Raw genomic sequence first — 26,860 nt, forward strand, 5'->3', positions numbered from 1 at the left:
AAGGGGCAATTTCTTAGCATGGCCAATCAACCTAACCCGCACATCTTTGGAGTGTGGGAGGAAACTGGAGCACCCGGAGGAAACCCACGCAGACACAAGGAGAATGTGCAAACTCCACACAGACAGTGACCTGAGCCAGGAATCGAACCCAGGACCCTGGAGCTGTGAAGCAGCAGTGCTAACCACTGTGCTGCCGTGATTACCCTTTAGAGAGCACCTTCACTCACTTGGAAGTATGTCGGCCGTTCCCTCGCAGTCACTGGGTCAAAATCCTGGAACGCCCTCCCAATCAGCACTGTGGGTGCACTTAACAGGACTGAAGTGGGTTCAAGGTGGCAGCTCACCTTCTCAAGGGGCAATTCAGGGTGGGCAATAAATGCTGGCCAGCCAGCGATGCCCATGACCCAGAAGGGAATCTTTGAAAAAAGTTCTTTGTAAGATTTCAGAGCCAGGGGACGTAGAGTCATAAAGGTTTTCAGCTTGGAAACAGGCCCAACTTGTCCATGCCGTACTTTTCTTTAAACCCCTAAGCTAATTCCAATTGCCCGCGTTCGGCCCATACCCCTCTATACCCATCGTACCCAAGTAACTGTCTAAATGCTTTTTAAAAGACAAAATTGTGCCCACCTCTATTACCACCTCTGGCAGCTCGTTCCAGACACTCACCACCCTCTGTGTGAAAAAAATCACCCTTCTGAACACTTTCATATCTCTCCCATCTCACCTTAAACCTATGCCCTCTAGTTTTAGACCTTTGGGAAAAGATATTGACTATCTAGCTGATCTGTACCCCTCGTTATTTTATAGACCTCTATAAGATCACCCCTCAGCCTCCTACGCTCCAGAGAAAAAAGTCCCAGCCTCTCCTTATAACTCAAACCATCTCAGTAGCATCTTAGCAAATCTTTTCTGCGCTCTTTCTATTTTAATAATATCCTTTCTATAATAGGGTGACCAGAACTGTACACAGTATTCCATCAACATGCAACATTCCAAATATACATCACACTTCCGATTAAAAATTATTTCAATCTGGCTGACACTTGGTTCGATAGTTTAATCCCAATTTTCGGGAGCGATCAAGCAGAAAACCTTTGAATTCAGGTGGACCATTTTTAATACTGATTGACGTCTCTGAAGGGGTCTCAAGGGATGGAGAGAGGGGCTGGGTGAGGGGTCCATTGATGCGCGAGGAATATATTTCGCCCTCTTTTCAAGGGGGGGTCAAAGTTCACTCCTGCAGTAAAGGTCACAGGGCGGTCACTAACCCGCTGGGTGTGAGCCTCCTGTCTTTAACCGTTTGGAGTCCTGTCCCCTTGCCCTCATCACCAGCCCAGTGCCCGCCCTTTGTCTCTCGCTCCATGCCGCCCCCGGGTCGGGCAACGACGCCAGTCTCTCTTCGACCGCCGAGCCTCACTCGTGCCCCAACTCAGCTCTCCAACCGGCCCTCCCCTCCCCGCGGCCTCGGTCAACATAAAGAGATGCTTTGTTGTTTCAGAGGTTCCTGGAAGGCCGAGTTGGGCAGCAACATAGAGAAGCGGCAGCAGAGGACCTTCTGAATGTTCCGGAAGACCGATTTTCGGAGGATGATGAAGAGCCAGGGATCCACGATGGGGTTGAAGGCGTAGAAGCGGAAAGCCAACAGGTCTTCCTTGTCTTTGTCGTTAGGGGCGATGGCATTGATAAATCCGCGAATCTGCGGCGGGGAAGAAACAGAAAGAGGTGAACTATAACCTACACTTTGGTCACTTTTGGTGAAATTTAAGAAACTACAATAGATCATGAAATTAGCATGACCAATCTATTTAACTCGCACATCTTTGGAACAAAACAAACTTTATTTCAGAATATAGTTAGAATATAACAAAAGGAATTAGCATAACTTTTACCAATTAATATACTTAAACATGACAGAATATAATTTGTAACAGCTAGCTATCTCTGTTGTTCCAATTTAGCAATATCCCATAGAGGCATGAATAACAAAAGGAATTAGCATAACTTTTACCAATTAATATACTTAAACATGACAAAATATAATTTATAACAGCTAGCTATCTCTGTTGTTCCAATTTAGCAATATCCCATAGAGGCATGAATAACAAAAGGAATTAGCATAACTTTTACCAATTAATATACTTAAACATGACAAAATATAATTTATAACAGCTAGCTATCTCTGTTGTTCCAATTTAGCAATATCCCATAGAGGCATGAATAACAAAAGGAATTAGCATAACTTTTACCAATTAATATACTTAAACATGACAAAATATAATTTGTAACAGCTAGCTATCTCTGTTGTTCCAATTTAGCAATATCCCATACAGGTATGAATCTCAGAAAGCATTCTTTCTGGTTGTATCACAGCTTGGTATGGGGCTCCTGCTCTGCCCAAGACTGCAAGAAACTACAAAGGGTCGTGAATATAGCCTAATCCATCCCGCAAACCAGCCTCCCATCCATTGACTCTGTCTACACTTCCCGCTACCTTGGTAAAGCAGCCAGCATAATCAAGGGCTCCATATACCTCGGACATTCTCTCTTCCGCATTCTTCCATCAGGAAAAAGATACAAAAGTCTGAGGTCATGTACCAACTGACTCAAGAACAGCTTCTTCCCTGCTGCCGTCAGACTTTTGAGTAGACCTATCTTATGTTAAGTTGATTTTTCGCTACACCCTAGCTGTGACTGTAACACTACATTCTGCACTCTCCCCTTTCCTTCTCTATGAACAGTATGCTTTGTCTGTAGCGCGCGCAAGAGCCAATACTTTTCACTGTATGCTAATACGTGTGACAATAATAAAATCAAATCAAATAAAATCAAACATTTTGCCAGCATGTCTGCCCAAAGTTCATACAATTCCACCTGAAGCCAATAGAGAATGCTTTTCTTCGATCTCGCCCGCCTGCGCGCCCCCCATCCCAGAATCGGCGCGTGCGTGACAGTAAAATTCTGGCCTTTGCGTCCACAGAAGGTAAATCACATCAGGAGAAATCATTATGTGGTGAATCAAAATAGTCTTTTGATATGATTTGATTTATTTATTATTGTCACAAACAAATATATACAGGCAAAGCATACCATTCATAGAGAAGGGAAGGAGAGAGTGCAAAATGTTGTGTTACAGTCATAGTGAGGGTGTAGAGAAAGATCAGAGATGATCAAAGACATGAAGTGATTTGAGTTGATTTATTGTCATGCGTATTGGAATACAGTGAAAAGTATTGTTTTTTGTGCACTGTACAAAGCATACCATTCATAGAGTAAATAGGGGAGAAGGAAAGGAGAGGGCGCAGAATGTAGTGTTACAGTCATGGCTCAGGCATAGAGAAAGATCAATTTAATATAAGGTAGGTCCATTAAAGTCTGATGGTGGCAGAGAAGAAGCTGTTCTCGAGTCGGTTTACTTATTGTCACAAGTAGGCTTACATTAACACTGCAATGAAGTTATTGCAAAAATCCCCTAGTCACCAAACTCTGGACCCTGTTTGGGTACACTGAGGGAGAATTTAGCACGGCCAATGCACCTAACCAGCACGTCTTTCGGAGGAAACTGGAGCACTCGGAGGAAACCCACTCAGACACGGGGAGAACATGCAGATCCACACAGGCAGTGATCCAAGCCGGGAATTGAACCCACGTCCCTGGTGCTCTGAGGCAGCAGTGCTAATCACTGTACCACCGTCCTGCTCTTGCTTCTTGTTGTTGTGTGATCTCAGACTTTTGTATCTTTTTCCTGAAGGTGGAAGAGAGAATGTCCGGGGACCGTGGGGTCACTGATTATGCTGGCTGCTTTTCCCAGGCAGCAGGAAGTGTAGACAGAGTCAACGGATGGGAGGTTGGTTTGCGTGATGGACTGGGCTACATTCACAAACCTTTCAACTTGTTGTGGTCTTGGTCAGAGCAGGAGCCATATCAAATCAGTCCTCGGTAGCATAGCGGTTAGATGAGGAACTGGGCAGAGGACGTGAGTTCCAATCCCACTCAAGTATCTGATGAATTTGCATTTATTATATTCAATTAAAAAACAAAGTACTAGTTGGGGAAGCATTGGCATATTGGTATTGTCATTGGGTTAGTAACCTCGGGAGGCAATGGCCTCATAGTATTATTGCTACACTATTAATCCAGAAACTCAGTTAGTGTTCTGGGGATCTGGGTTCGAATCCCGCAGATGGTGGAATTTAAATTCAATAAAAAATATCTGGAGTTAAGAATCTACTGATGGCCATGAAACCACTGTTGGAAAAACCCATCTGGGTTACTAATCTTCTCCCAGAGGATAGTGAATCTCTGGAATCCTCTGCCCATTGAAGCAGTGGGGGCTGCCTCGTTAAATGTGTTTAAGTCACAGGTAGATAGATTTCTAACTATTAAGGGTTATGGGGAGCAGGCGGGTAAGTGGAACTAAACCACTGTCAGATCAACCATGATCTTATTGAATGGCGGGGCAGGCTCGAGGGGCTCGATGGCCGACTCCTGCTCCTATTTCTTATGTCCTTTAGGGAAGGAAATCTGCCGTCCTTACCCCCGTCTGGCCTATACGTGACTCCACAGCCACGGCAATGTAGTTGACTCTCAGCTGCCCTCCAAGGGCAACTAAGGATGGGCAAGGCCTCACGAATTAATCAAAAAAACCCCAGGGTAATGCTCTGGGAAATCGAGTTCGAATCCCACCATGGCAGATGGTGAAATTCGAATTCAACAAAAATATCAGGACTTAGATCATAGAACCCTACAGTGCAGAAAAAGGCCCTTCAGCCCATCGAGTCTGCACCCAACACAATCCCACCCAGGCCCTACCCCCATATCCCTACATATTATACCCACTAATCTGTCTAATCTGCACATCCCTGGACACTAAGGGGCAATTTTTTAGCATGGCCAATCAACCTAACCTGCACATCTTTGGACTGTGGGAGGAAACCGGAGCACCCAGAGGAAACCCACGCAGACACGAGGACAATGTGCAAACTCCACACAGACTTAAAAGTCTAATGATGACCACTGTTAAAGCCCATCTGGTTTGCATTTAGGGGAGGAAATCTGCTGTCCTTATCTGGTCTGACCTACATATGACTCCAGAACCACTCAGTTTTTCTTTTATTCATTCGTGGGACATGGGCGTCGCTGGCTGGACCAGCATTTATTGCCCATCCCGAGTTGCTCTGGGCAGAGTTGAGAGTCAACCACATTGCTGTGGCTCTAGAGTCACATGTAGGCCAGACCAGGTAGATTTCCTTCTCTAAAGGAAACCAGATGGGTTTTCCCAACAATAGTTTCACGGTCAACAGTAGATTCTTAATTCCAGATATTTTTAACCAAACTCAAATTCCGCTATCTGCCGTGGTTGGATTCGAACCCGGTTCCCCCAGAACATTAGCTGAGATTTCTGGATCAATAGTGCAGCAATAATACCACTAGGCCATCCTGGATAATTAGTGATTGTCTTACATTTAGTAACATGGGAATTAGGATCAGATTAAGGGATGCGTTTGGAAAGGGATGAGCTATGAATACTCAAGAGTGGGTTCCAAAGTGAAGGGATGTCTCCAACAGAATCTCCTCCACTCCTTGCTGTTCTAGTCTTTCTAATTGCGGGATGGCATTCAGACCAAACTCAGCCAAAGCTTTGTCTCTGAACAGTACTTTGACAAAACAAGTTGGTTCACGCATATAATTTTTGACGCAGGGGACCTGGGAGATGCGAACCATCACTGGCTGGAGGAGGTGACACAGTATGACAGGTTTACATAGTATCGTGAACACTGAGCTTTACAGCATGGTTATATTTTAAAATGTCCCCTTGAATTTCAGGTGAAAGTTCTGCAGAGTCGCGATGGAAACATCTCTGCTTGGAGACAAGCCCATGTGAGCTGGTCACCACGGGGCAGAAACGTAAACAGAAACCTACTGAAACACCAGGATCAGTGCCAACACCTGTAGACATTGGACGGAATTTTACCAACAAGCCCGTCCCAATTTCGGAGGCGTGCGAGGTTCGGAGAACGCCATTGTCTTTGGGTGGGGTTGTACAAATCTCGGGCATATGTGCCAGTAAAATTCCGCCCATTGTTTCATGGAATAGGGATAGCCGCCTTCTGAGAGAGAAAGAGACAGAGAAGGTATAGCCTTGGTGAAACAGAGAAGGAGGATTTTGCGTTAACAACCAAGCAGGATGCTGGTGAGAGTTTATCTTCTTTTGAAAAGGCAGGGACAGAACAGTTGTTGAGGGGGGGGGTGGCTTTTAGAAATTTAAGGAAAAGAGAGTCATCAAGGTGAACTCTGTTGGTGATGGATGGATCTGGAAAGCTTGTGCTGAGTTGAATGATCATTGAAGAATGTTGGAACTTACAACCAGGGAGACATGAGCCTTTTGGAGAGATGGTGGAGGGGAGAGGAGGGGGGGGGTGGAAATTGGGGATTCTATTATCTGTCTTGCTAGCTCTTCCTTTAGAGGGTTAGAGTACAACAGAAGAGGACAGTGTTGAAGAATAAGGGGTCTCCCTTTTTAAGATGAAGATGAGGTTTTCTGTTCTCTCAGGGGGTGGAACTCCCACCCACTTGGGGGCAGCAGAGGCCGGGCCATTGAAGGCTGAGATTTTTGATTGACAGGAGGGGGAGGAGGATGGGGCGGGGTAGGGGGTTGCTGTAGGAATGGTTAAAATAAACAAAACTTCTGTGGAAAAAAAAGTCTCAGTCTCCTGACAGAATATGCATGTCGTATTTTTAACCTTTACTTGCAGCTTAACAGTAAGCTGAGGCGACACAGTGGCACAGTGGGTTAGCACTGCTGCCTCACAGCGCCAGGGACCTGGGTTCGATTCCTGGCTTTGGGGGGGGGGGTGTCACTGTTTGTACAGAGTCTGCATGTCCTCCCCGTGTCGGCGTGGGTTTCCTCCCACAGTCTGTAAGTTAGGGTGCATTGACCCAAATGAATGCCAGAGTGTGGGCGACAAGGGAAATTTCACAGCAACTTCATTGAACGTAAACTTTGCTTGTGACACTCATAAATAAAATAAATTCATGATTAAAAGCTCAAAAGTCTTAAATTCAACAAGAATACAAAGATTGCTTTGATGATAAGTACAGCGGAAGGAACAATTTATCTTTCAGCATTATTAACACTAAAACCAATTGTCTCCAATATAAATGTGTTCCCTCATTTGATACATGTCTGCTTATCAAAGATATACTGTTCCAAGACACCATGGACTGTCTCTCTCAAATGAATTCTGGCCTCATATTTGTGTGGCCTTTTTGTGCTATCTGTGCATTAAATGTCAGATATGCAAATATTGATTAATTGATTGCACAAAATAAATGTCAGCATTGAGCAATCAGAGCAGGAAGTTAGATACAGAGTAAAGCTCCCTCTACACCGTCCCCATCAAACACTCCCAGGACAGATACAGCACGGGGTTAGATACAGAGTAAAGCTGCCTCTACACTGTCCCCATCAAACACTCCCAGGACAGGTACAGCACGGGGTTAGATACAGAGTAAAGCTCCCTCTACACTGTCCCCCATCAAACACTCCCAGGACAGGTACAGCACGGGGTTAGATACAGAGTAAAGCTCCCTCTACACTGTCCCCCATCAAACACTCCCAGGACAGGTACAGCACGGGGTTAGATACAGAGTAAAGCTCCCTCTACACTGTCCCCCATCAAACACTCCCAGGACAGGTACAGCACGGGGTTAGATACAGAGTAAAGCTCCCTCTACACTGTCCCCCCATCAAACACTCCCAGGACAGGTACAGCACGGGGTTAGATACAGAGTAAAGCTCCCTCTACACTGTCCCCATCAAACACTCCCAGGACAGGGACAGCACAGGGTTAGATACAGAGTAAAGCTCCCTCTACACTGTCCCCCATCAAACACTCCCAGGACAGGTACAGCACGGGGTTAGATACAGAGTAAAGCTCCCTCTACACTGTCCCCCCATCAAACACTCCCAGGACAGGTACAGCACGGGGTTAGATACAGAGTAAAGCTCCCTCTACACTGTCCCCCCATCAAACACTCCCAGGACAGGTACAGCACGGGGTTAGATACAGAGTAAAGCACCCTCTTGTCACATTAAATCTTTCTGGATCAAATCCCTTGTGGTCTGAATCTGGGCTGGAGTAGAAACCAGATTCCCGTCTAAGGAACATTTGTAAACAAACGTTGAGGAAGTGAAAATTACTTCAAGACACAAGCCTTGGAATATCTTGAACATAGAGCTGCAGGGGCTAATTTCCTGAATTTCAATGTGGTTGTGGAAGTTCATCTCTGTGCAAGGATGAGCTATCTCTGTCCCAGGGCAATGGAATACTGTGGGAATAATATTACTTTTCACTTGCGCTGTTGGCTAAACCTACATGCCAAAGCATCTGATAAATATTATTCTGACCAAATCATTCAGAGACACTCTCTCGATTCTAGAACCATGTGGTAATCGTTAAAACTGAGCTAAATGCATGTTTGTGGAGACTTTAACACTATTTCTCAGAAACAGGCACCTCAACATTGATGTAAGGTTTCTTTTTCACAAATCCATCTGGCCACTGTCTTGTGGGCTAACAGCTGGCAGTTGTGGCAGACATGGTCTCATTTACTGAGTACAGACTTTCAATCCCACTCATCATCCCCTCTCTAGGGTATAGAGGGACTGGACGGAGTGCAGAGATAGACTGATGAATCATAGAATCCCTACAGTGCTGGAGGAGGCCATGTAGCCCATCAGGTCTGCATTAGTTCCCTCTACCCCTGTCCCAAGCCACATACATTTAGCGCGGCCAATCCACCCAACCCAAACGTCTTTGGACCCTAAGGGGCAATTTAGCATGGCTAATCCATCTAACCCAAACATCTTTGGACCCTAAGGGGCAATTTAGCATGGCTAATCCATCTAACCCAAACATCTTTGGACCCTAAGGGGCAATTTAGCATGGTCAATCCATCTAACCCGCACATCTTTGGACATTAAGGGGCAATTTAGCATGGCTAATCCATCTAACCCACACATCTTTGGACCCTAAGGGGCAATTTAGCATGGTCAATCCATCTAACCCACACATCTTTGGACATTAAGAGGCAATTTAGCATGGCTAATCCATCTAACCCGCACATCTTTGGACATTAAGAGGCAATTTAGCATGGCCAATCCATCTAACCCACACATCTTTGGACATTAAGAGGCAATTTAGCATGGCTAATCCATCTAACCCGCACATCTTTGGACATTAAGAGGCAATTTAGCATGGCCAATCCATCTAACCCACACATCTTTGGACACTAAGAGGCAATTTAGCATGGCTAATCCATCTAACCCACACATCTTTGGACATTAAGAGGCAATTTAGCATGGTCAATCCATCTAACCCGCACATCTTTGGACATTAAGAGGCAATTTAGCATGGCCAATCCATCTAACCCACACATCTTTGGACCCTAAGGGGCAATTTAGCATGGCCAATCCATCTAACCCACACATCTTTGGACACTAAGAGGCAATTTAGCATGGCTAATCCATCTAACCCACACATCTTTGGACACTAAGAGGCAATTTAGCATGGCTAATCCATCTAACCCACACATCTTTGGACACTTAGTTGAGAGTCAACCACATTGCTGTGACTGTGGAGTCACATGTAGGCTGGACCGGGTAAGGACGGTAGATTTCGTTCCCTCAAGGGAACCAGATGGGATTTTTCAGCATGAATTGGAACCAGGGGACACAGTTTTAAAATAAGGCACAATTTATTGCAGCCAATCCATCTGGCCTGCACATCTTTGGAGTGTGGGAGGTAACTGGAGGAAACCCATGCAGTCACGGGGAGAACATGCAGATTCCACGCAAACAGTGATCCAAGTCTGGAATCGAGCCAGGTCCCTAGCACTGTGAGGCAGCAACGCCAACCACTGTGCCACCATGCTGCCTCAGTTGGTTACATGCCACACTTCATCAGAAATGTTCCCAAGGTCTTTATAACCAATAACATCCTTCTGAAGTGTTGTGTGAATATGCCAAACAATTTGTACAAGCAAGGCGGAGGTCTACTTCCCGGAGATTACTCATCACTGCGATTTGGAGTTATATCAGCCATTCCTTCACTGTCGCTGGGTCAAACTCCAGGAACTCCCTCCCTAACAGCACTGTGGGTGTACCTACATCACAGGGTTCAGGAAGGCAGCTCAAGGGGCAATTAGGGATGGGCAACAAAAGCTGAACTTAGCCAGCGACCTCCACATCCCAAACAACAATGGAGTAGAAATTACTCCCTCAGCAGTGAGACAACGGGACAACTGATCTGTTTTGCGATGGTCAAGGTTCATTTTGGCCAAGGCAAACTTTGCAGTTTCATTAAAAACATTTCCAAGGGATCTTTAATGGCCCTCCGGACAGGAGGGTGAGGTTTAAATTTCTCACCCAGCAGAAAGTACCTCTTACAAGGCAACACTCCTTCAGCCAGTGTTAAAGTGGAGACCTGAAAACAGCCTTAAGTCCTTTGCTGGTGATCAGGCCTACTGTGGGATCTCAGGGCCTACAGACCTGCTCAGGCCTACTGTGGGACCTCAGGGCCTACAGGCCTGCTCAGGCTTACTGAGGGATCTCAGGGCCTACAGGCCTGCTCAGGCCTACTGAGGGATCTCAGGGCCTACAGGCCTGCTCAGGCCTACTGTGGGATCTCAGGGCCTACAGGCCTGCTCAGGCCTACTGAGGGATCTCAGGGCCTACAGGCCTGCTCAGGCCTACTGTGGGATCTCAGGGCCTACAGGCCTGCTCAGGCCTACTGTGGGATCTCAGGGCCTACAGGCCTGCTCAGGCCTACTGTGGGATCTCAGGGCCTACAGGCCTGCTCAGGCCTACTGAGGGATCTCAGGGCCTACAGGCCTGCTCAGGCCTACTGAGGGATCTCAGGGCCTACAGGCCTGCTCAGGCCTACTGAGGGATCTCAGGGCCTACAGGCCTGCTCAGGCCTACTGAGGGATCTCAGGGCCTACAGGCCTGCTCAGGCCTACTGTGGGATGTGGAACAGCCTGGATCCGGAGGGCAAGAGTCACCACAGTCTCCAGGTGAGGGCCTCAGTTCGGCTTATCAACTAGGATTTAATGTACCCCTGGAGGCCCCATCACATGGTTTGCCCTCCCCACCACCCCCCCCCCCCCCAAACCCTCCAGCCATTAGCTGCCCCAACCCACCCTACCCCCTATCCATTAACTGGCCAACACTTCAAACATTGTGACTTACAGCCTTCCTGCACCAATCGGAAAGCACAAAGACTCATTACACAATCGTATGATGCTCAGTTGTCAGTCATAGGATGGCACAGTGGTTAACACAGCACCAGGGACCCGGCTTCAGTTCCAGCCTCGGGTCACTGTCTGTGCAGAGTCTGCATGTTCTCCCTGTGTTGGTTTCTTCCCACACCCCAAAAATGTGCAAGTTAGATGGATTGGCCATGCAAATTGTCCCTTAATGTCCAAAGATATGCAGATTAAGTGGATTGGCCATGGTAAATCTCCCCTTAGTGCACAAAAATGTGTAGGTTAGGTGGATTGGCCATGCTAAATTGCCCCTTAGTGTCCAAAAATGTGTAGGTTAGGTGGATTGGCCATGCTAAATTGCCCCTTAGTGTCCAAAGATGTGCAGGTTAGGTGGATTGGCCATGCTAAATTGCCCCTTAGTGTCCAAAGATGTGTAGGTTAGGTGGATTGGCCATGCTAAATTGCCCTTAGTGTCCAAAGATGTACAGGTTAGGTGGATTGGACATGCGAAATTGCCCTTAGTTTTCGAATATGAGCAGGTTAGGGGGATTGGCCATGCTAACTTGCCCCTTGGTGTCCAAAGAAATAAATAAGGGGTGGTTCGCGGGGTAAATAAATTGGTGGGGTTATGGATAAGCCTGGGTAAGAATTGATGCAGACTCGATGGGCTGAATGGCCCCTTTCTTCACTGTCAGGATTCCGTGATTAAATAGACTTTTGCCCCATTTCTCATTATTTTTCTATCTGGTTCATACTAAATGACAAAAGCAACGATTTAGTTTTAATATCCTGATGATTTTTCTCCGGGGTTGGTGGGGGAGGGGGGGGGGCGCGTACACAGCAGGATCCCGGAGATTGACGTTCGATTGCAGGAGACTCCAGGCCCATCCTGGATGGGGATGGGGTTGGAGAACCGCTCCCCCCCCCCGCTGCTGTGTAAGGTAACCATCTGAAGGAATGGTTGGCTTTGCGGCGTCCGTCTCTCCTTCTTGTCAGGAAGTGACTGGCTTCCACTTGGCAGGGAGCTGCCATGAATAGGCCTGAGGGAGAAACCAGCCAAGCTGTGCAAACAAGGCCGGAATCCAGCCTGCACGCTCTCCGGTGAACTTTTACAACCCCAACACTCAGTCAGCCTCAGGAGTGTATGTCGCAAGTGCCCTCAGAATCAGGGGGACTTCCTAACATCTTCAGAGTCACTCAGGCTGTCAACAACAAATGCATTTGTATGGAGCCGTCAAAGCATTGAGCAGCTGCCTCACTGTGCCAGGGATCTGGGCTCAGGTGGCCGTCTGTGCGGAGTTTGCACGTTCTCCTCGTGTCTGTGAGGGTTTCCTCCGGTTTCCTCCCACAGTCTGAAAGACGTGTAGGTTAGGTGGATTGGCCATGCTAAATTGTCCCTTAGTGTCCAAAGATGTGTAGGTTAGGTGGATTGGCCATGCTAAATTGTCCCTTAGTGTCCAAAGATGTGTGGGTTAGGTGGATTGGCCATGCTAAATTGTCCCTTAGTGTCCAAAGATGTGTAGGTTGGGTGGATTGGTCATGCTAAATTGCCCCTTAGTGTCCAAAGATGTGTGGGTTAGGTGGATTGGCCATGCTAAATTGCCCCTTAGTGTCCAAAGATGTGTGGGTTAGGTGGATTGGCCATGTTAAATTGCCCCTTAGTGTCAGGGATATTAGCATGATAATTAGGTAGGGTCACGATGAGATTATTATCGGTGCTGCCTCCATGGGCTAAATGGCCTCTTTCTACACTTGTAGGCATTTAATGATTCTGTAGCGATTATAAGATCTTAACCTTGCTCATTGAATCGATCTGGTTTGTTAGTCATTTACGTTGTTGACAATGTTTAATGTCAATCACATCGTTACAGTTCAGAGAACCCGGAGATGGGAATCAAATGTCTTTGAGCACATACAAATTGGTGACATTTCCTTGTCACCCATGGCAGCACTCGTGCCCCTCTTAGGTCCAGAGCTCTAGGTTCAAGTCCCACTCCAGGCTTTGAGTACATAGGTCCAAGCTGTTGCTTCAGTGCACGACTGAGGGTGTGCTGCACTGTTGGAGGTGCCTTTTGTTGCAAGGGATGGGGGCTGAGTGTGTCATCAGCGCCTGGAACACCTTTTTAAAGTAGTAGCATTTGTCTTGTTAGAGTGTCCACATCAGGGATGTCTGCCCCTTTTTTCTAGCTGTTGGTTATTTATTGGTTAGGGTTAGAAAGAACATATAACTCGAGTGATCACCCATGAGTGTGCTGGGCCCCACTAGGGTTGGAGTGCATCGTTAACTAGTTATGCTCCTTTTGAAAGTTTTATTCTTTTCGTTCCAGCACCCCATCCAGGGACTCTCTCCTCTCTTTCATTAGTTTAATCCATTATGGTTGAAATCAGAGGAGATAGCTGGGACACTGGGCTGCGTGGAGAGAAGGGATGGTAGATCTTAAAATGCAAACAGATCGGAAATGATCCCATCAAATGGCGGAGCGGGCCAGACTGGCCAATGGCCTACGCTTGCTCCCATTTTGTATGTTTGTTGTGTGGGAGGAGAGCAATGTGACTGAACAAGTCCTGGGTGGCACAACGGTTAGCACTGCTGCCTCACGGCGCTAGGGACCTGGGTTCGATTCCCGGCTTGGGTCACTGTCCGAGTGGAGTCTGCATGTTCTCCCCATGTCTGTGTGGGTTTCCTCCAGGTGCTCCGGTTTCCTCCCACGGTCCGAAAGACGTGCTGTTTAGGTCCTTGGACCCGAACAGGCACCAGAGTGTGGCGACTAGGGGAATTTCACAGTAACTTCATTGCAGCGTTAATGTAAGACTTACTTGTGACCAATAAAAAAAACCTCAAAAGCTTTATAAGATCATAGAACCCGACAGTGCAGAAAGAGGCCCTTCGGCCCATCGAGTCTGCACCGAACACAATCCACCCAGGCCCTACCCCCAAATATCATACCCCACACAGACAGTGACCCAAGGCTGGAATTGAACCAGGTCTCTGGCGCTGTGAGGCAGCTGTGCCAACCACTGCGCCACCTGTTCAGCGAGTTTTCAAGGAAGGCAAGGAAGTGGGGAGACGGAGCAGGGAATGAATTCTGGAATTTAGCAGAAGGCCTGGTCAGTAAATGTGGGACAAAGAAGGAGGATGCAGAATGGGGAGGTGATGGCCTCGTGGTATTATTGCTGGGCCATTAATCCAGAAACTCAACTAATGTTCTGGGGGACCCGGGTTCGAATCCTGCCACGGCAGATGGTGGAATTTGAATTCAATAAAAAAAATCTGGGATTAAGAATCTACTGATGACCGTGAAACCATCGTCGGAAAAACCCATCTGGTTCACTAATGTTCTTTTAGGGAAGGAAATCTGCCGTCCTTATCCGGTCTGTGACCCCAGAGCCTCAGCATGGGGTTGACTCTCAACTGTTCTTGGGCAACTAGGAATGGGCAATAAACTCGGGGTCCTCGTGCATGAGTCGCAAAAACCCAGCCTACAGGTGCAGCAGGTGGTCAGGAAGGCGAATGGGATGCTGGCCTTCATAGCGAGGGGGATTGAATATAAAAGTAGGGAGGTCTTGCTGCAGCTGTATAGGGCATTGGTGAGGCTGCAGCTGGAGTACTGTGTGCAGTTTTGGGCGCCGCACTTACGCAAGGATATTTTGGCCTTGGAGGGAGTGCAGAGGAGGTTTACTAGGCTGATACCAGAGTTGAGGGGGTTGAGCTATGAGGAGAGGCTGAATAAATTAGGCTTGTACTCGTTAGAGTTTAGAAGAATGAGGGGAGATCTCATTGAGACGTATAAGATGATGAATGGGATGGATAGGATAGAGGTGGAGAGACTCTTCCCGCTCAGAAAGGACAGTAGGACTAGGGGGCACAGCCTCAAGATAAAGGGGAGGCGGTTTAGAACGGAGTTGAGGAGGAACTTCTTCACTCAAAGGGTGGTGAATCTCTGGAATTCTCTGCCCGTTGAAGTGGTGGAGGCTGCCTCGCTAAATATTTTTAAGACGCGGGTTGATGGGTTTTTGATAAGAGAGGGGATTAAGGGTTATGGGGAGAGGGCGGGAATGTGGAACTGAGACACAACAGATCAGCCATGATCTTATTGAATGGCGGGGCAGGCTCGAGGGGCTAGATGGCCTACTCCTGCTCCTATTTCTTATGTTCTTATTCTGGACCAGCCAACAACACCCATGTCCCAGCAAAATACTAAATAAAAGATGAGTGACTAGGACTGTTCGATGGGCACAGATTGGCATTGGTTTGAGAGATGGTGTAAAAACAGGTCGGGAGCGGTTCCAGTTCATCGCCAAATCTTGGGTGGTCCATGCCATTTGTACGTTTGTACGTTAAGGGCAGACAGGGAGCCACCCACCAGCATTCCCTACCACACTTCCCCAGGAATCCTCAGACGCCACGCTAGTCTTGCCACACTGGAAACAATGGCATCGAACACTGTGTTTGGAATTTGGACAGATCGATTACATTCAAGCACATTCAGATGATCTAACCAGCCACAAGAGGATGGAAGCGGGGGGGTGGGCTTGCTGCCAAAAGATGCACGTTCATTTTGACCGGATGATGCTCAGTGGAGGGAAAACTGATGGGGTTTTTCAATGGCCATGGGAGGAGGATCTTGTGTTTGGGTTTTCCTGACATCTTGATCACTGATTCTGACATTCTCCAGGGAGGAAGGAAGTGAGAACTTACACTACCCAAGGCAAACTGACATTTACAACCAAGCTCTGTCTCACCAGAGTCCCTCTCACATACTTCACAACATTTCATATAAAGAAGAGCAACCTCAGATGAAACTGTAGCCAATATCCCAGGACAGACAACATAACTCATACCCTGCTGAATAAACTCAGTTACACAGTGAACGATCCTGACCCTGCTGAATAAACAGTGACTCTGTACAGTTACACAGAGTGATCCTTACCCTGCTGAATAAACAGTGACTCTGTACAGTTACACAGTGAGTGATCCTTACCCTGCTGAATAAACAGTGACTCTGTACAGTTACACAGTGAGCGATCCTTACCCTGCTGAATAAACAGTGACTCTGTACAGTTACACAGTGAGTGATCCTTACCCTGCTGAATAAACAGTGACTCTGTACGGTTACACAGTGAGTGATCCTTACCCTGCTGAATAAACAGTGACTCTGTACAGTTACACAGTGAGCGATCCTTACCCTGCTGAATAAACAGTGACTCTGTACAGTTACACAGTGAGCGATCCTTACCCTGCTGAATAAACAGTGACTCTGTACAGTTACACAGTGAGTGATCCTTACCCTGCTGAATAAACAGTGACTCTGTACAGTTACACAGTGAGCGATCCTTACCCTGCTGAATAAACAGTGACTCTGTGCAGTTATATTGCAACAGTGATAACACTTCAGATGAACCACTTTAACTAGGATTCACTCTGGTATATACTGAGTTCACAAAAGGCGCTATATGAACGTAAGTGCTTTTTCACTTGATAATGTTTCTCTGGATCTGAACGGAAACATGGGACCAATTTAAAGACGACAGCTGTAAGTTTTTTAAACAAAATATGGAAATTGCTGTTTGCTTTATCTGTAACTGGATACAATTTGAAGAGAATTTCGACAAGGACAGATTAACCCTTGTTCAATCAGATTGTTATTTTTTAAACACAAGTCACTTCTCTTTTCCCAATGAAATGTTATTTTTTTTAAAAAAATTGGTATGTTATCTTCTGGTGCATTAAAAGGCCACAGCAAAACCATGATAAAAGTGCCACTTAGTGGGAACCTATAACCTGGGAAGACTCATGTTCCATCGCTAACTTATGCTGAATAATCCAGGATGGGAATAGGAGGATCTGGTCCCTGGAAGTGTAGGGGGTTTTCGTTAAGTTGGGCAGTACGGTCGGTGCAGGCTTGGAGGGCCGAAGGGCCTGTTCCTGTGCTGTAATTTTCTTTGTTCTTTGTTCTGATACCTCACAGCGCCAGGGACCCGGGTTCGATTCCGAGTTTGGGTCACTGTCTGCACATTCTCCCCATGTCTGCGTGGGTTTCCTCCGGGTGTTCCCACAGTCTGAAAGACACGCTGGTTCGTGCATTGGCCGTGCTAAATTCTCCCTCACTGTACCCGAACAGGCGCCAGAGTGTGGCAATCAGGGGATTTTCACAGTAACTTCATTGCAATGTTAATGTAAGCCTACAATAATAAATAAACTTTAACTTTAAGATGTGCTAATTAAGTGCATTGGCCATACTAAATTCTCCCTCAGTGTACCCGAACAGGCACCGGAGCGTGGCGGCTAGGGGATTTTCACAGTAACTTCATTGCAGTGTTAATGTAAGTCTACTTGTGACACGAATAAATAAACTTTAACTTTTAGGCACAAGGGGGTTACTGTCTCTCGAACAGCAGGTTGGGTGTACCTACGCCCCATGGACTGCAGCAGTTCAAGATAGCGGCTCACCACCACCCTCTCAAGGGGCAATTAGGGACGGACAATAAATGCTGGCAGCTGGATATAACACTTGGGGGCGAATGGGGTCAAAGGTTATGGGGAGAAAGCAGGATTAGGTTACTGAATTGGACGATCAGCCATGATCGTGATGGATGGCGGAACAAGCTCAAGGGGCTGAATGGCCTCCTCCTGCTCCTATCTTCTATGTTTCTATGACCTGTACGCCCAGATCCCTCTGTATATCAATGCTCCGAAGGGTTCTGCCATTTACTGTACAACCCATACCTGAATTTGACCTCCCAAAATCCAGCGCCTCCATCTACCGTTTCCCTGCCCTCACGCCCATATCCCACCAAACTTTAATCCCGCAGGAGTAATATCACTTCATATGGGGCGGTGTCTAACTTTCGACTCTCTGAGGATGAATTAACATTCCGAAAGGGCGCTATATAAATGCAAGTTGTTATTTGTTAGTCAGGGCAAATGAACATAGCATGGCTGGGGTCAAATGTGATGACTGATGTTCACCGGGTATTGTTTCAGTTAGGAACCTATAATAAAAGTTTTATGACATTATAATCATGAATCTTTAACCAAGTGTCTTTTTGTTTAGTTATCCAATTTCAGAGTTTGCTTGTCCCACGTGGCTTGAGATTTATTGTATGTTCTTTTATGTTTTTGTGAGTGGTCTATAAAGAGCTTGCCTAGTAGTGTGTACATTTGGGCGACATGGTGGCACAGTGGGTTAGCACTGCTGCCTCACAGGGACCCGGGTTCGATTCCCGGCTCGGGTCACCGTCTGTGTGGAGTTTGCACATTCTCCCCGTGTCTGCGTGGGTTTCCTCCGGGTGCTCCAGTTTCCTCTGAAAGACGCGCTGGTTAGATGCATTGACCCAAACAGGCACCGGAGTGTGGCCACTAGGGGAATTCCACAGTAGCTTCATTGCAGTGTTAATGTAAGCCTTACGTGTGACACTAATAAACAAACTTTACTTTTTACCCCCTCAGTACCACACTGGAGAATGATGTGGCGTTGCCGGCGTTCGACTGGGGTGGGCACAGTTAGTAGTCTCACGACACTAGGTTAAAGTCCAACAGTGCCAGTCCAAAGATGGTGGGGTTCGGGCGATTGGCCATGGCTAAAAATTTGCCCTTAGAGTCCGGCGAGATGTTTAGGTTAGAGGGAATTGCGGGTAAGTATGTAGGGATATGGGGATAGGGGCCTGGGTGGGATTGTAGTCGGTGCAGACTCGATGGGCTGAATGGCTTCCTTCTGCGCTGTGGATTTCTACAAGGTTTATTTGGTAGCACGAGCTTTCGGAGTGTTGGACTTTAACCTGGCGTTGTGAGACTTCTTACTGGGGAATGTCAGCTTAGATCTCTGCACAGGGGTGTGGGATTTAGACCCATAATCTCCTGATGTAGTGATGGGCTATGTATTGCCGCATTGCTGGAACTGAATGGTTTAATTGTAAGCGAGGGGGGGAGTTCCCAGTTTATGCCTCTGGGTTAGATTTCTGGTAACACAGTCAGGGCACCGCTGCACGTTATATATTCCACACTTGGCACAAGCTCTTTGTATTTTCGCAAGCGCAATCCTTAATGCATTGTCTACATATTGCAAACCAGTCTCAGCATGTTCTTTATAAGAAGGGAACATTACACCTTGTGAAGCACAATAATTCCTTTGCTAAGATGCCTTGACTATCGGGTGAACTCATGCAGAAGCCTGTACGCATGGGTTCAGATCGTGAGAGTCTCTCTTTCTTAACGCCTTCTTTCAAAAGGGAGAATTGTTTAATCCCTACAGTGCAGAAGGAGGCTATTCAGTCCATCACTGACTCTCTCTGACAACTCAGACCCCATCCTCCACCTCATCGCCCACCTCATTGCCATAACCCCACAAATTTAGCATGGCCTAACCTACACATCTTTGGGCACTAAGGGGCAATTTAGCATGGCCAAATCCCCCTAACCAGCACATCTTTGGATGCTAAGGTGAAACTTAGCATGGCCAATCCCCCAAACTTGCATATCTTTGGATACTAAGCGGCAATTTAGCATGGCCAATCCACCTAACATTTACGTCATTGAATGCTAAGGAACAATTTAGCATGGCCAATCCCCCTAACTTGCATATCTTTGGACACTAAGGGACAATTTAGCATGGCCAATCCCCCTAACCTGCACATCGTTGGACACTAAGGGGCAATTTAGCATGGCCAATCCCCCTAACCTGCACATCTTTGGACACTAAGGGGCAATTTAGCATGGCCAATCCCCCTAACCTGCACATCTTTGGACACTAAGGGGCAATTTAGCATGGCCAATCCAAGTAACCTACACATTATTGAGCATTAAGGGGCAATTTACACAGCCAATCCACCTAACTTGCATATCTTTGGACACTAAGGGCAATTTAGCACGGCCAAGCCACCTAACCTGCACATCTTTGGACTGTGCGACGCAACCAGAGCACCCGGAGGAAACCCATGCAGGCAGTATTACTTCAGAAGGAACCCTTCAAAATGCAGCTAATGAAAATATAACAAAACTCCCCCCAACTTATAAATCAAAGAAAGGGTTTAATAAAGAAACATCATTACTCCAACACACGGGGCCTCGCCCTGGGCCACTCCAAGCTCCCCACAATTCCTAACAGGTTCTTATCTAGAGTGAGTCAGCTGACCATTATATCATTCTGTAATTGGTTCCATGGTTTACTGGGTCAGCTGGCCCTTTACAGCTTGTTCCCAATGGTCACATTATATACAAAGTCGCCAATGGCTACATTCCAACAGGGGGAACGCCACACAGATGGCGACCCAAGGCAGGAACTGAACCCGGTTCCCTCGAGATGTGAGGCAGCAGTGCTAACCCACTGTGCCGCCATTAGGTACCCCCCCCACGCGCAATGCTATCCACGCACCCCCCCCCCCTCTAAATAAAGACGTTACGGATTTTGCTGTTGCTTTATTTAGTGATGGCCCTTTATGTATGAAGTTTAACTTGGATCCCCCCCCCCTCCAAAAAGTGGAAATACCCAATCGATGTCAGGAATAGGGCTTCGTTGGAAATGGTGGCTAATTAATTATGTCGCAACGATCTTTTAATTGCTTCTGAGATGGTTAACATGCCAGCCACCAGCTGTATCTGGTCAGAGTTTGTCTGTGCAGAATTCGGGCAATGTTGTCACGAGGTGGAAATGGAGAACGAATGGCTATCCGAGAAGTTGATAAGTACAAGCGCTTGTAAATAAGTCTCAGATGTGAGTTAATCCTAGTTTTCTTTGTTACAAACCCTACGTATCCTCCCATAAACTGGCTCCCGGTGCCAAAGTAAACTTCGACACAGAAAATACATTAGAACATCCAGTGTAACCAAACAAGTTCTGATCCAGCGTGTGCATGGAGGCTAATTTAAGTATCTGGAAAACAAACACTTGGCATTAGCCTTCCTTGACCCCTTAAGACGATCGTTCTAACCGGCGAATCCTAACATACCCCCACCCGTCAAACTTGACAGAGCCTTTGCCTTTCTCTCAATCTGAGAATGATTGGTCAAATAAACATGCAATGACTTGCAGGGGAGTGGTGCCAGAGTTTACATTTTTCTTTTATTCATCTGTGGGACATGGGCGTCGCTGGCTGGGTCAGCATTTATTGCCCATCCCTAGTTGCCCTTGGAGGGCAGTTCAGAGTCAACCACATTGCTGTGGCTCTGGAGTCACATGTAGGCCAGACTGGGGTAAGGACGGCAGATTTCCTTCCCTAAAGGGACATTAGTGAACCAGGTGGGTTTTTCCAACAATGGTTTCACGGTCATCAGTAGATTCTTAATTCCAGATTTTTTTTTATTGAATTCAAATTCCACCATCTGCCGAGGTGGGATTCGAACCCAGGCTCCCCAGCTGAGTTCCTGGGCTAATAGTCCATCGACAATACCACTCGGCCATCTAACTTACACATCTTTGGACACTAAGGGGTAATTTAGCATGGCCAATCCACCTAACCTGCACATCTTTGGACACAGAGAGGCAATTTAGCATGGCCAATCCACTTAACATACACATTTTTGGATACTAAGGGGCAATTTAACATAGCCAATTCACTTTGCCTACATCTTTGGACACTAGGATGCAATTTAGCATGGCCAATCCACCTAACCTACACATCTTTGGACACAGAGAGGCAATTTAGCATGGCCAATCCAACTAACCCACACATCTTTGGACACTGAGGGGCAATTTAGCATGGCCAATCCACTTAACATACACATTTTTGGATACTAAGGGGCAATTTAACATAGCCAATTCACTTTGCCTACATCTTTGGACACTAGGATTCAATTTAGCATGGCCAATCCACCTAACCCACACATCTTTGGGCACTAAAGGGCAATTTAGCATGGCCAATCCACCTAACCCACACATCTTACCTCCAAGTAAGGGGGCAAAAAGTTGGCAAATGGAATATAATGTGGGAAAATGAGAAGTTGTTCATTTTGGAAAGCGGAACAAAGGAACAGAGTGTTATTTAAATGGAGAAAAACCTCATAAAGCTGCCTAGCCCGGAGATACTTGTGCACGAAACACAGAAAGCTAGCACACACATGCAGCGGGTAGAGTTTACTTATTAGTCACAAGTAAGGCTTACATTAACACTGCAACGAAGTTACTGTGAAGCTCCCCTAGAAGCCACACTACAGCACCAGTTCGGGTCAATGCATCTAACCAGCCCGTCTTTCAAACTGTGGGAGGAAACTGGAGCACCTGGAGGAAACCCACGCAGGCATGGGGAGAACATGCCGACTCTGCACAGACAGTGACCCGAGGCCGGGAATCGAACCTGGGCCCCTGGAGCTGTGAAGCAGCCGTGCTAACCCACCATGCCATAATCCAGAATGTTAATCCAATGTTGGCCCTTCTTTTAGGGGGATTGGGATATAAGAGGTAGGAAGTCCTAGTAACTGACTGTTCCGAAAAAGCTTCTGATTATCCACTCTGTCCGTGCCCCGCAATCTTAGAATCATAGAACCCTACAGGGCAGAAAGAGGCCCTTCGGCCCATCGAGTCTGCACCGAACACAATCCCACCCAGACCCATATCCCTACATATTATACCCACTAATCCCTCTAACCTACACATCCCTGGATACTAAGGGGCAATTTCTTAGCACGGCCAATCAACCTAACCCGCACATCTTTGGACTGTGGGAAGAAACCCACGCAGACATGAGGAGAATGTGCAAACTCCACACACAGACAGTGACCCAAGCCGGGAATCGAACCCAGGATCCTGGAGCTGTGAAGCAGCAGTGCTAACCCACTGTGCTACCGTGCCGCCCTTGTCTTGTAGACTTCTATCAGGTCTCCCCTCAACCTCCGTCACTCCAGTGAGAACAAACCAAGTTTCTCCAACCTCTCCTCATAGCTAATGCTCTCCATACCAGGCAACATCCTGGTAAATCTTTTCTGTATCAAAGCCTTCACATCCTTCTGGTAGTGTGGTGCCCAGAATTGAACAGTACATTCCAAATGCAGCCTAACTAAGGTTCAATAAAGCTGTAACATGACTTGCCAATTTTTAAACTCAGTGCCCCGGCCGATGAAGGCAAGCACGTCGTATGCCTTCTTGACTACAGAGAAAGCGAGAGAGAGAGAGATGGGGCAAGAGAGAGAAGGGGGGGAGGGAGAGAGAGAGATGGGGCAGAGAGACTGAGAGAGAGATCCGGGGAGAGAGAGAAATAGAGAGAGAGAGAAAGAGAGAGAGATGGTGGAGAGAGAGGCAGGAGAAAGAGAGAGACAGGAGAGAAAGAGAGAGAGACAGGGGGAGAGAGAGGTGGGGGAGAGGGAGAGGGAGAGAGAGAGAGATGGGGGGAGAGAGAGAAAGTGGATCGGCAGTGAGAGATGGAGAGAGAGAGAGAGAGAGACGGGGGGGGAGAGAGAGAGAGAGAGACGGGGGGAGAGAGAGAGAAAGAGATGGGGAAGAGACAGAGAGGCGCGATAAAGAGAGAGATGGGGAGAGAGAGAAAGACGGGGGAGAGAGAGGCAGGGGAGAGAGAGAGATAGAGAAGGGGAGAGACAGAGAGAGAGAGACAGAGAAGATAGGGGCAGTGAGAGACGGGGGGAGAGAGAGACAGAGACAGAGAGAGAGAGAGAAGAGAAAGGGAGAGAGACATGGGAGAAAGAGAGAGAGAGAAAGAGAGACAGGGATACAGAGGGCCGGGAAAGAAAGAGAGAGAGAATTGGGGGCAAGAGACAGAGAAAGTCGGGGGGGGGGGAGAGAGAGAGAGAGAGATGGAGGAGAGAGAGTTGGGAGAGACAGGGAAAAGAGAGACGTGGAAGAGAGAGACTGGGGAGAGACAGGGAGAGAGAGAGAGAGACAGGGGAGAGAGAGAAAGAGAGAGAGACAGGGGAGAGAGAGAAAGAGAGAGAGAGAGACGGGGAGAAAGAGATGGGGAGAGATATGGGGGAGAGGAACAGAGAGAGACAGAAAGAGAGAGAAAGACAGTGGGGGGAAAGAGAAAGACGAGGGGGAGAGAGAGAGAGACGGGGGAGAGAGAGAGACGGGGGAGAGAGAGAGGCGGGGGAGAGAGAGAGGCGGGGGAGAGAGAGAGGCGGGGGGAGAGAGAGAGGCAGGGGGAGAGAGAAAGAGAGTGAGAGGGAGGGGGGAGACAGAGAGAGACGGGGAGAGAGAGAGAAAGATGGGGGGAGAGAGAAAGACTTGTGGGAGAGGGAAAGACAGGGGGAGAGAGAGAGATGGAGAGAGAGAGGCAGAGATAGAGCGAGAGTGGGGTAGAGGGTGAGACAGAGAATCTCTTTAAGATGTCTCGGTCTATATTTGGAGTAATTCCTCTCCTGCTGATTATTACTGGATCTCACGCCAGATCAAGGCTGGATAATAGGGCCAGTATGTGCTCGGTGAATGGCCTCTCAACCGTTGACACTCGCTAGTATGCACAAATTGCTGGAACTTGGATGGGTTCAATGCTTCCCCCTCCCTAATGCTGCGACACAGCCAACTCGCAACTCACCACACAGCTGCTTAACTGCTGGAATTTTCAAATTCTGGAAGGAAAAAAAACTCCTCTATTTGTTCTGCTTTGATGACTCATCAACTCAACTCACGCCAACACAATGAGATCTCTGAAACTCAGGACTGCATGGGGTGTGTATGTGGCCGTGGCAATGACTTTCTACCCCTTGGCCACACCAGCTGCCCCCTCTCCCACTCCATCACCCTCCCCCCTACCCAAAATCCTGGCTGGATTGAACTTGGAATTAAATTCTCCCTCTCGGAAAAACACACAGTTTGTGTATAAACACAAGAGGCAGTAGTGATGCTGCTGCGATGTAGGGACCATCTCCATCTCCTGTGGCCGCTCACCGTTACCGAGCTTCATAATCCAGATTCTATTTCTAAATGGTTAAGTTTAAATTCCCCCACTGCCTGCGTGGGATCTCAACTCAGAGCCCCCAGAGAATTCGCCTGGGCCTCTGCGTTACTAACCTAGTACAGCACGCTGGCACAGTGGTTAGCACTGCTGCCTCACCGTACCAAGGACCTGAGTTTGATTCCTGGCTCGGGTCACTGTCTGTGTGGAGTGTGCACATTCTCCCCGTGTCTGTGTGGGTTTCCTCCAGGTGCTCCAGTTTCCTCCCACACTCCAACAATGTGCAGGTTAGGTGGATTGGCCATGCTAAATTGCCCCTTAATGTCCAAAGATGTGTAGGCTAGATGGATTGGCCATAATAAATTGGCCCTTAGTGTCCAAAGATGTGCAGGTTAGGTGTGTTAGCCATGTTAAATTGCCCCTTAGTGTCCAAAGATGTGTAGATTAGGTGGATTGGCCATGCTAAATTGTCCCTTAGTGTCCAAAGATATGTGTAGGTTAGGTGTATTAGCCATGCTAAATTAACTCTTAGTGTCCAACGATGTATCGGTTAGGTGGATTGACCATGCTAAATTGTCTCTTAGTGTCCGAAGATGTGTAGATTAGGTGGATTGGCCATGCTAAATTGCCCCTTAGTGTCCAAAAATGTGCTGGTTAGGTGCATTAGCTGTGCTAAATTCTCCCTCAGTGTACCTGAACAGGCACCGCAATGCGGCAACTAGGGGATTTTCACAGTAACTTCATTGCAGTGTTAATGTAATGAATGGACTTAAACTTAGTAACATTACCAGTTACACCATCATTTCCCCACAAAGTTAAGAATTTGAAGTAATGATGACCATGTCAACTATCATTGGTTGCCGTAAAAATCCCTATTTGGTTCACTAATGTCCTTTAGGGATGGAAATCTGCTGCCCTTACCCGGTCTGGCCTACATGTGCCTCCAGAGCCACAGCAATGCGGTTAACTCTCGGGCCACTGGGGAAGGGCAGTAAGTGTCGGCCCAGTCAGTGACGCCCATGTCCCATGAATGAATTAAAGAAGAGAGAGTGGGGGAATTAGAAAGGGAGGTTCAAAAGTAAAGAAAGGTTATCGTGGCGTGGATATCCTACAGTGGATTGGTCAGGTAAAGTGAAATTTATTCATTAGTGTCACAAGTAGACTTACGTTAACACTGTAATAAAGTTACTGTGAAAATCCCCTAGTCGCCACACTCCTGTTCGGGTACACTGAGGGAGAATTTAGCACGGCCAATCCGTCTTTCAGACGGTGGGGGGAAACAGAGGAAGCCCACGTAGACACGGGGAGAATGTGCAGTCTCCATACTGACAGTGATCCAATCCGGGAATCGAACCCAGGTTCCTGGTGCTGCGAGGCAGCAGTGCTAACCACAAGGCCATAGGATATAGGAGCAGAATTAAACCATTTGGCCCATGGAGTCTGCTCTGCCATGATTCTCATCTCCATTCTCCTGCCTTCTCCCCATTTATATTAACGTTTATTTATTAGTCACAAGTAAGGTTTACATTAACACTGCAATGGACGTGCAAACTCCACACAGACAATGACCCAAGCTGGGAATCGAACCTGGGTCCCTGGCGCTGTGAGGCAGCAGTGTTAACCACCGTAGCCCCCAATGTAAGGATGTAAGAACTAGCACTGGGGTAGGCCTCAAAAGGCCCTGAACCTTCTCTCTAACTCACAGAGAGCTTGAAATACTTGACAGGCCACTGTCAAAAGTGCATCACTTTATGTTGAT

At 47.3% G+C, this 26,860-nt stretch overlaps 1 protein-coding gene across 1 annotated transcript in view; it reads right to left on the bottom strand.

Annotated features, from left to right (window-relative positions):
• Positions 1-636: 636 nt before the first annotated feature.
• The window catches only part of ptgir (prostaglandin I2 receptor), a 64,806-nt gene continuing 38,582 nt past the window's right edge, over positions 637-26,860 (bottom strand). The window contains exon 2 of the mRNA XM_080218198.1: positions 637-1,696. Within this exon, the coding sequence (XP_080074324.1) occupies positions 1,469-1,696 (228 nt within the window). The 3' untranslated portion in view covers positions 637-1,468. The remainder of the gene's footprint in view (positions 1,697-26,860) is intronic.

The sequence above is a fragment of the Carcharhinus amblyrhynchos genome, unplaced genomic scaffold, assembly GCF_965287045.1.
Source record: "Carcharhinus amblyrhynchos unplaced genomic scaffold, sCarAmb.v2.hapA scaffold_37, whole genome shotgun sequence".
In the NCBI taxonomy this organism is placed as follows: Eukaryota; Metazoa; Chordata; class Chondrichthyes; order Carcharhiniformes; family Carcharhinidae; genus Carcharhinus; species Carcharhinus amblyrhynchos.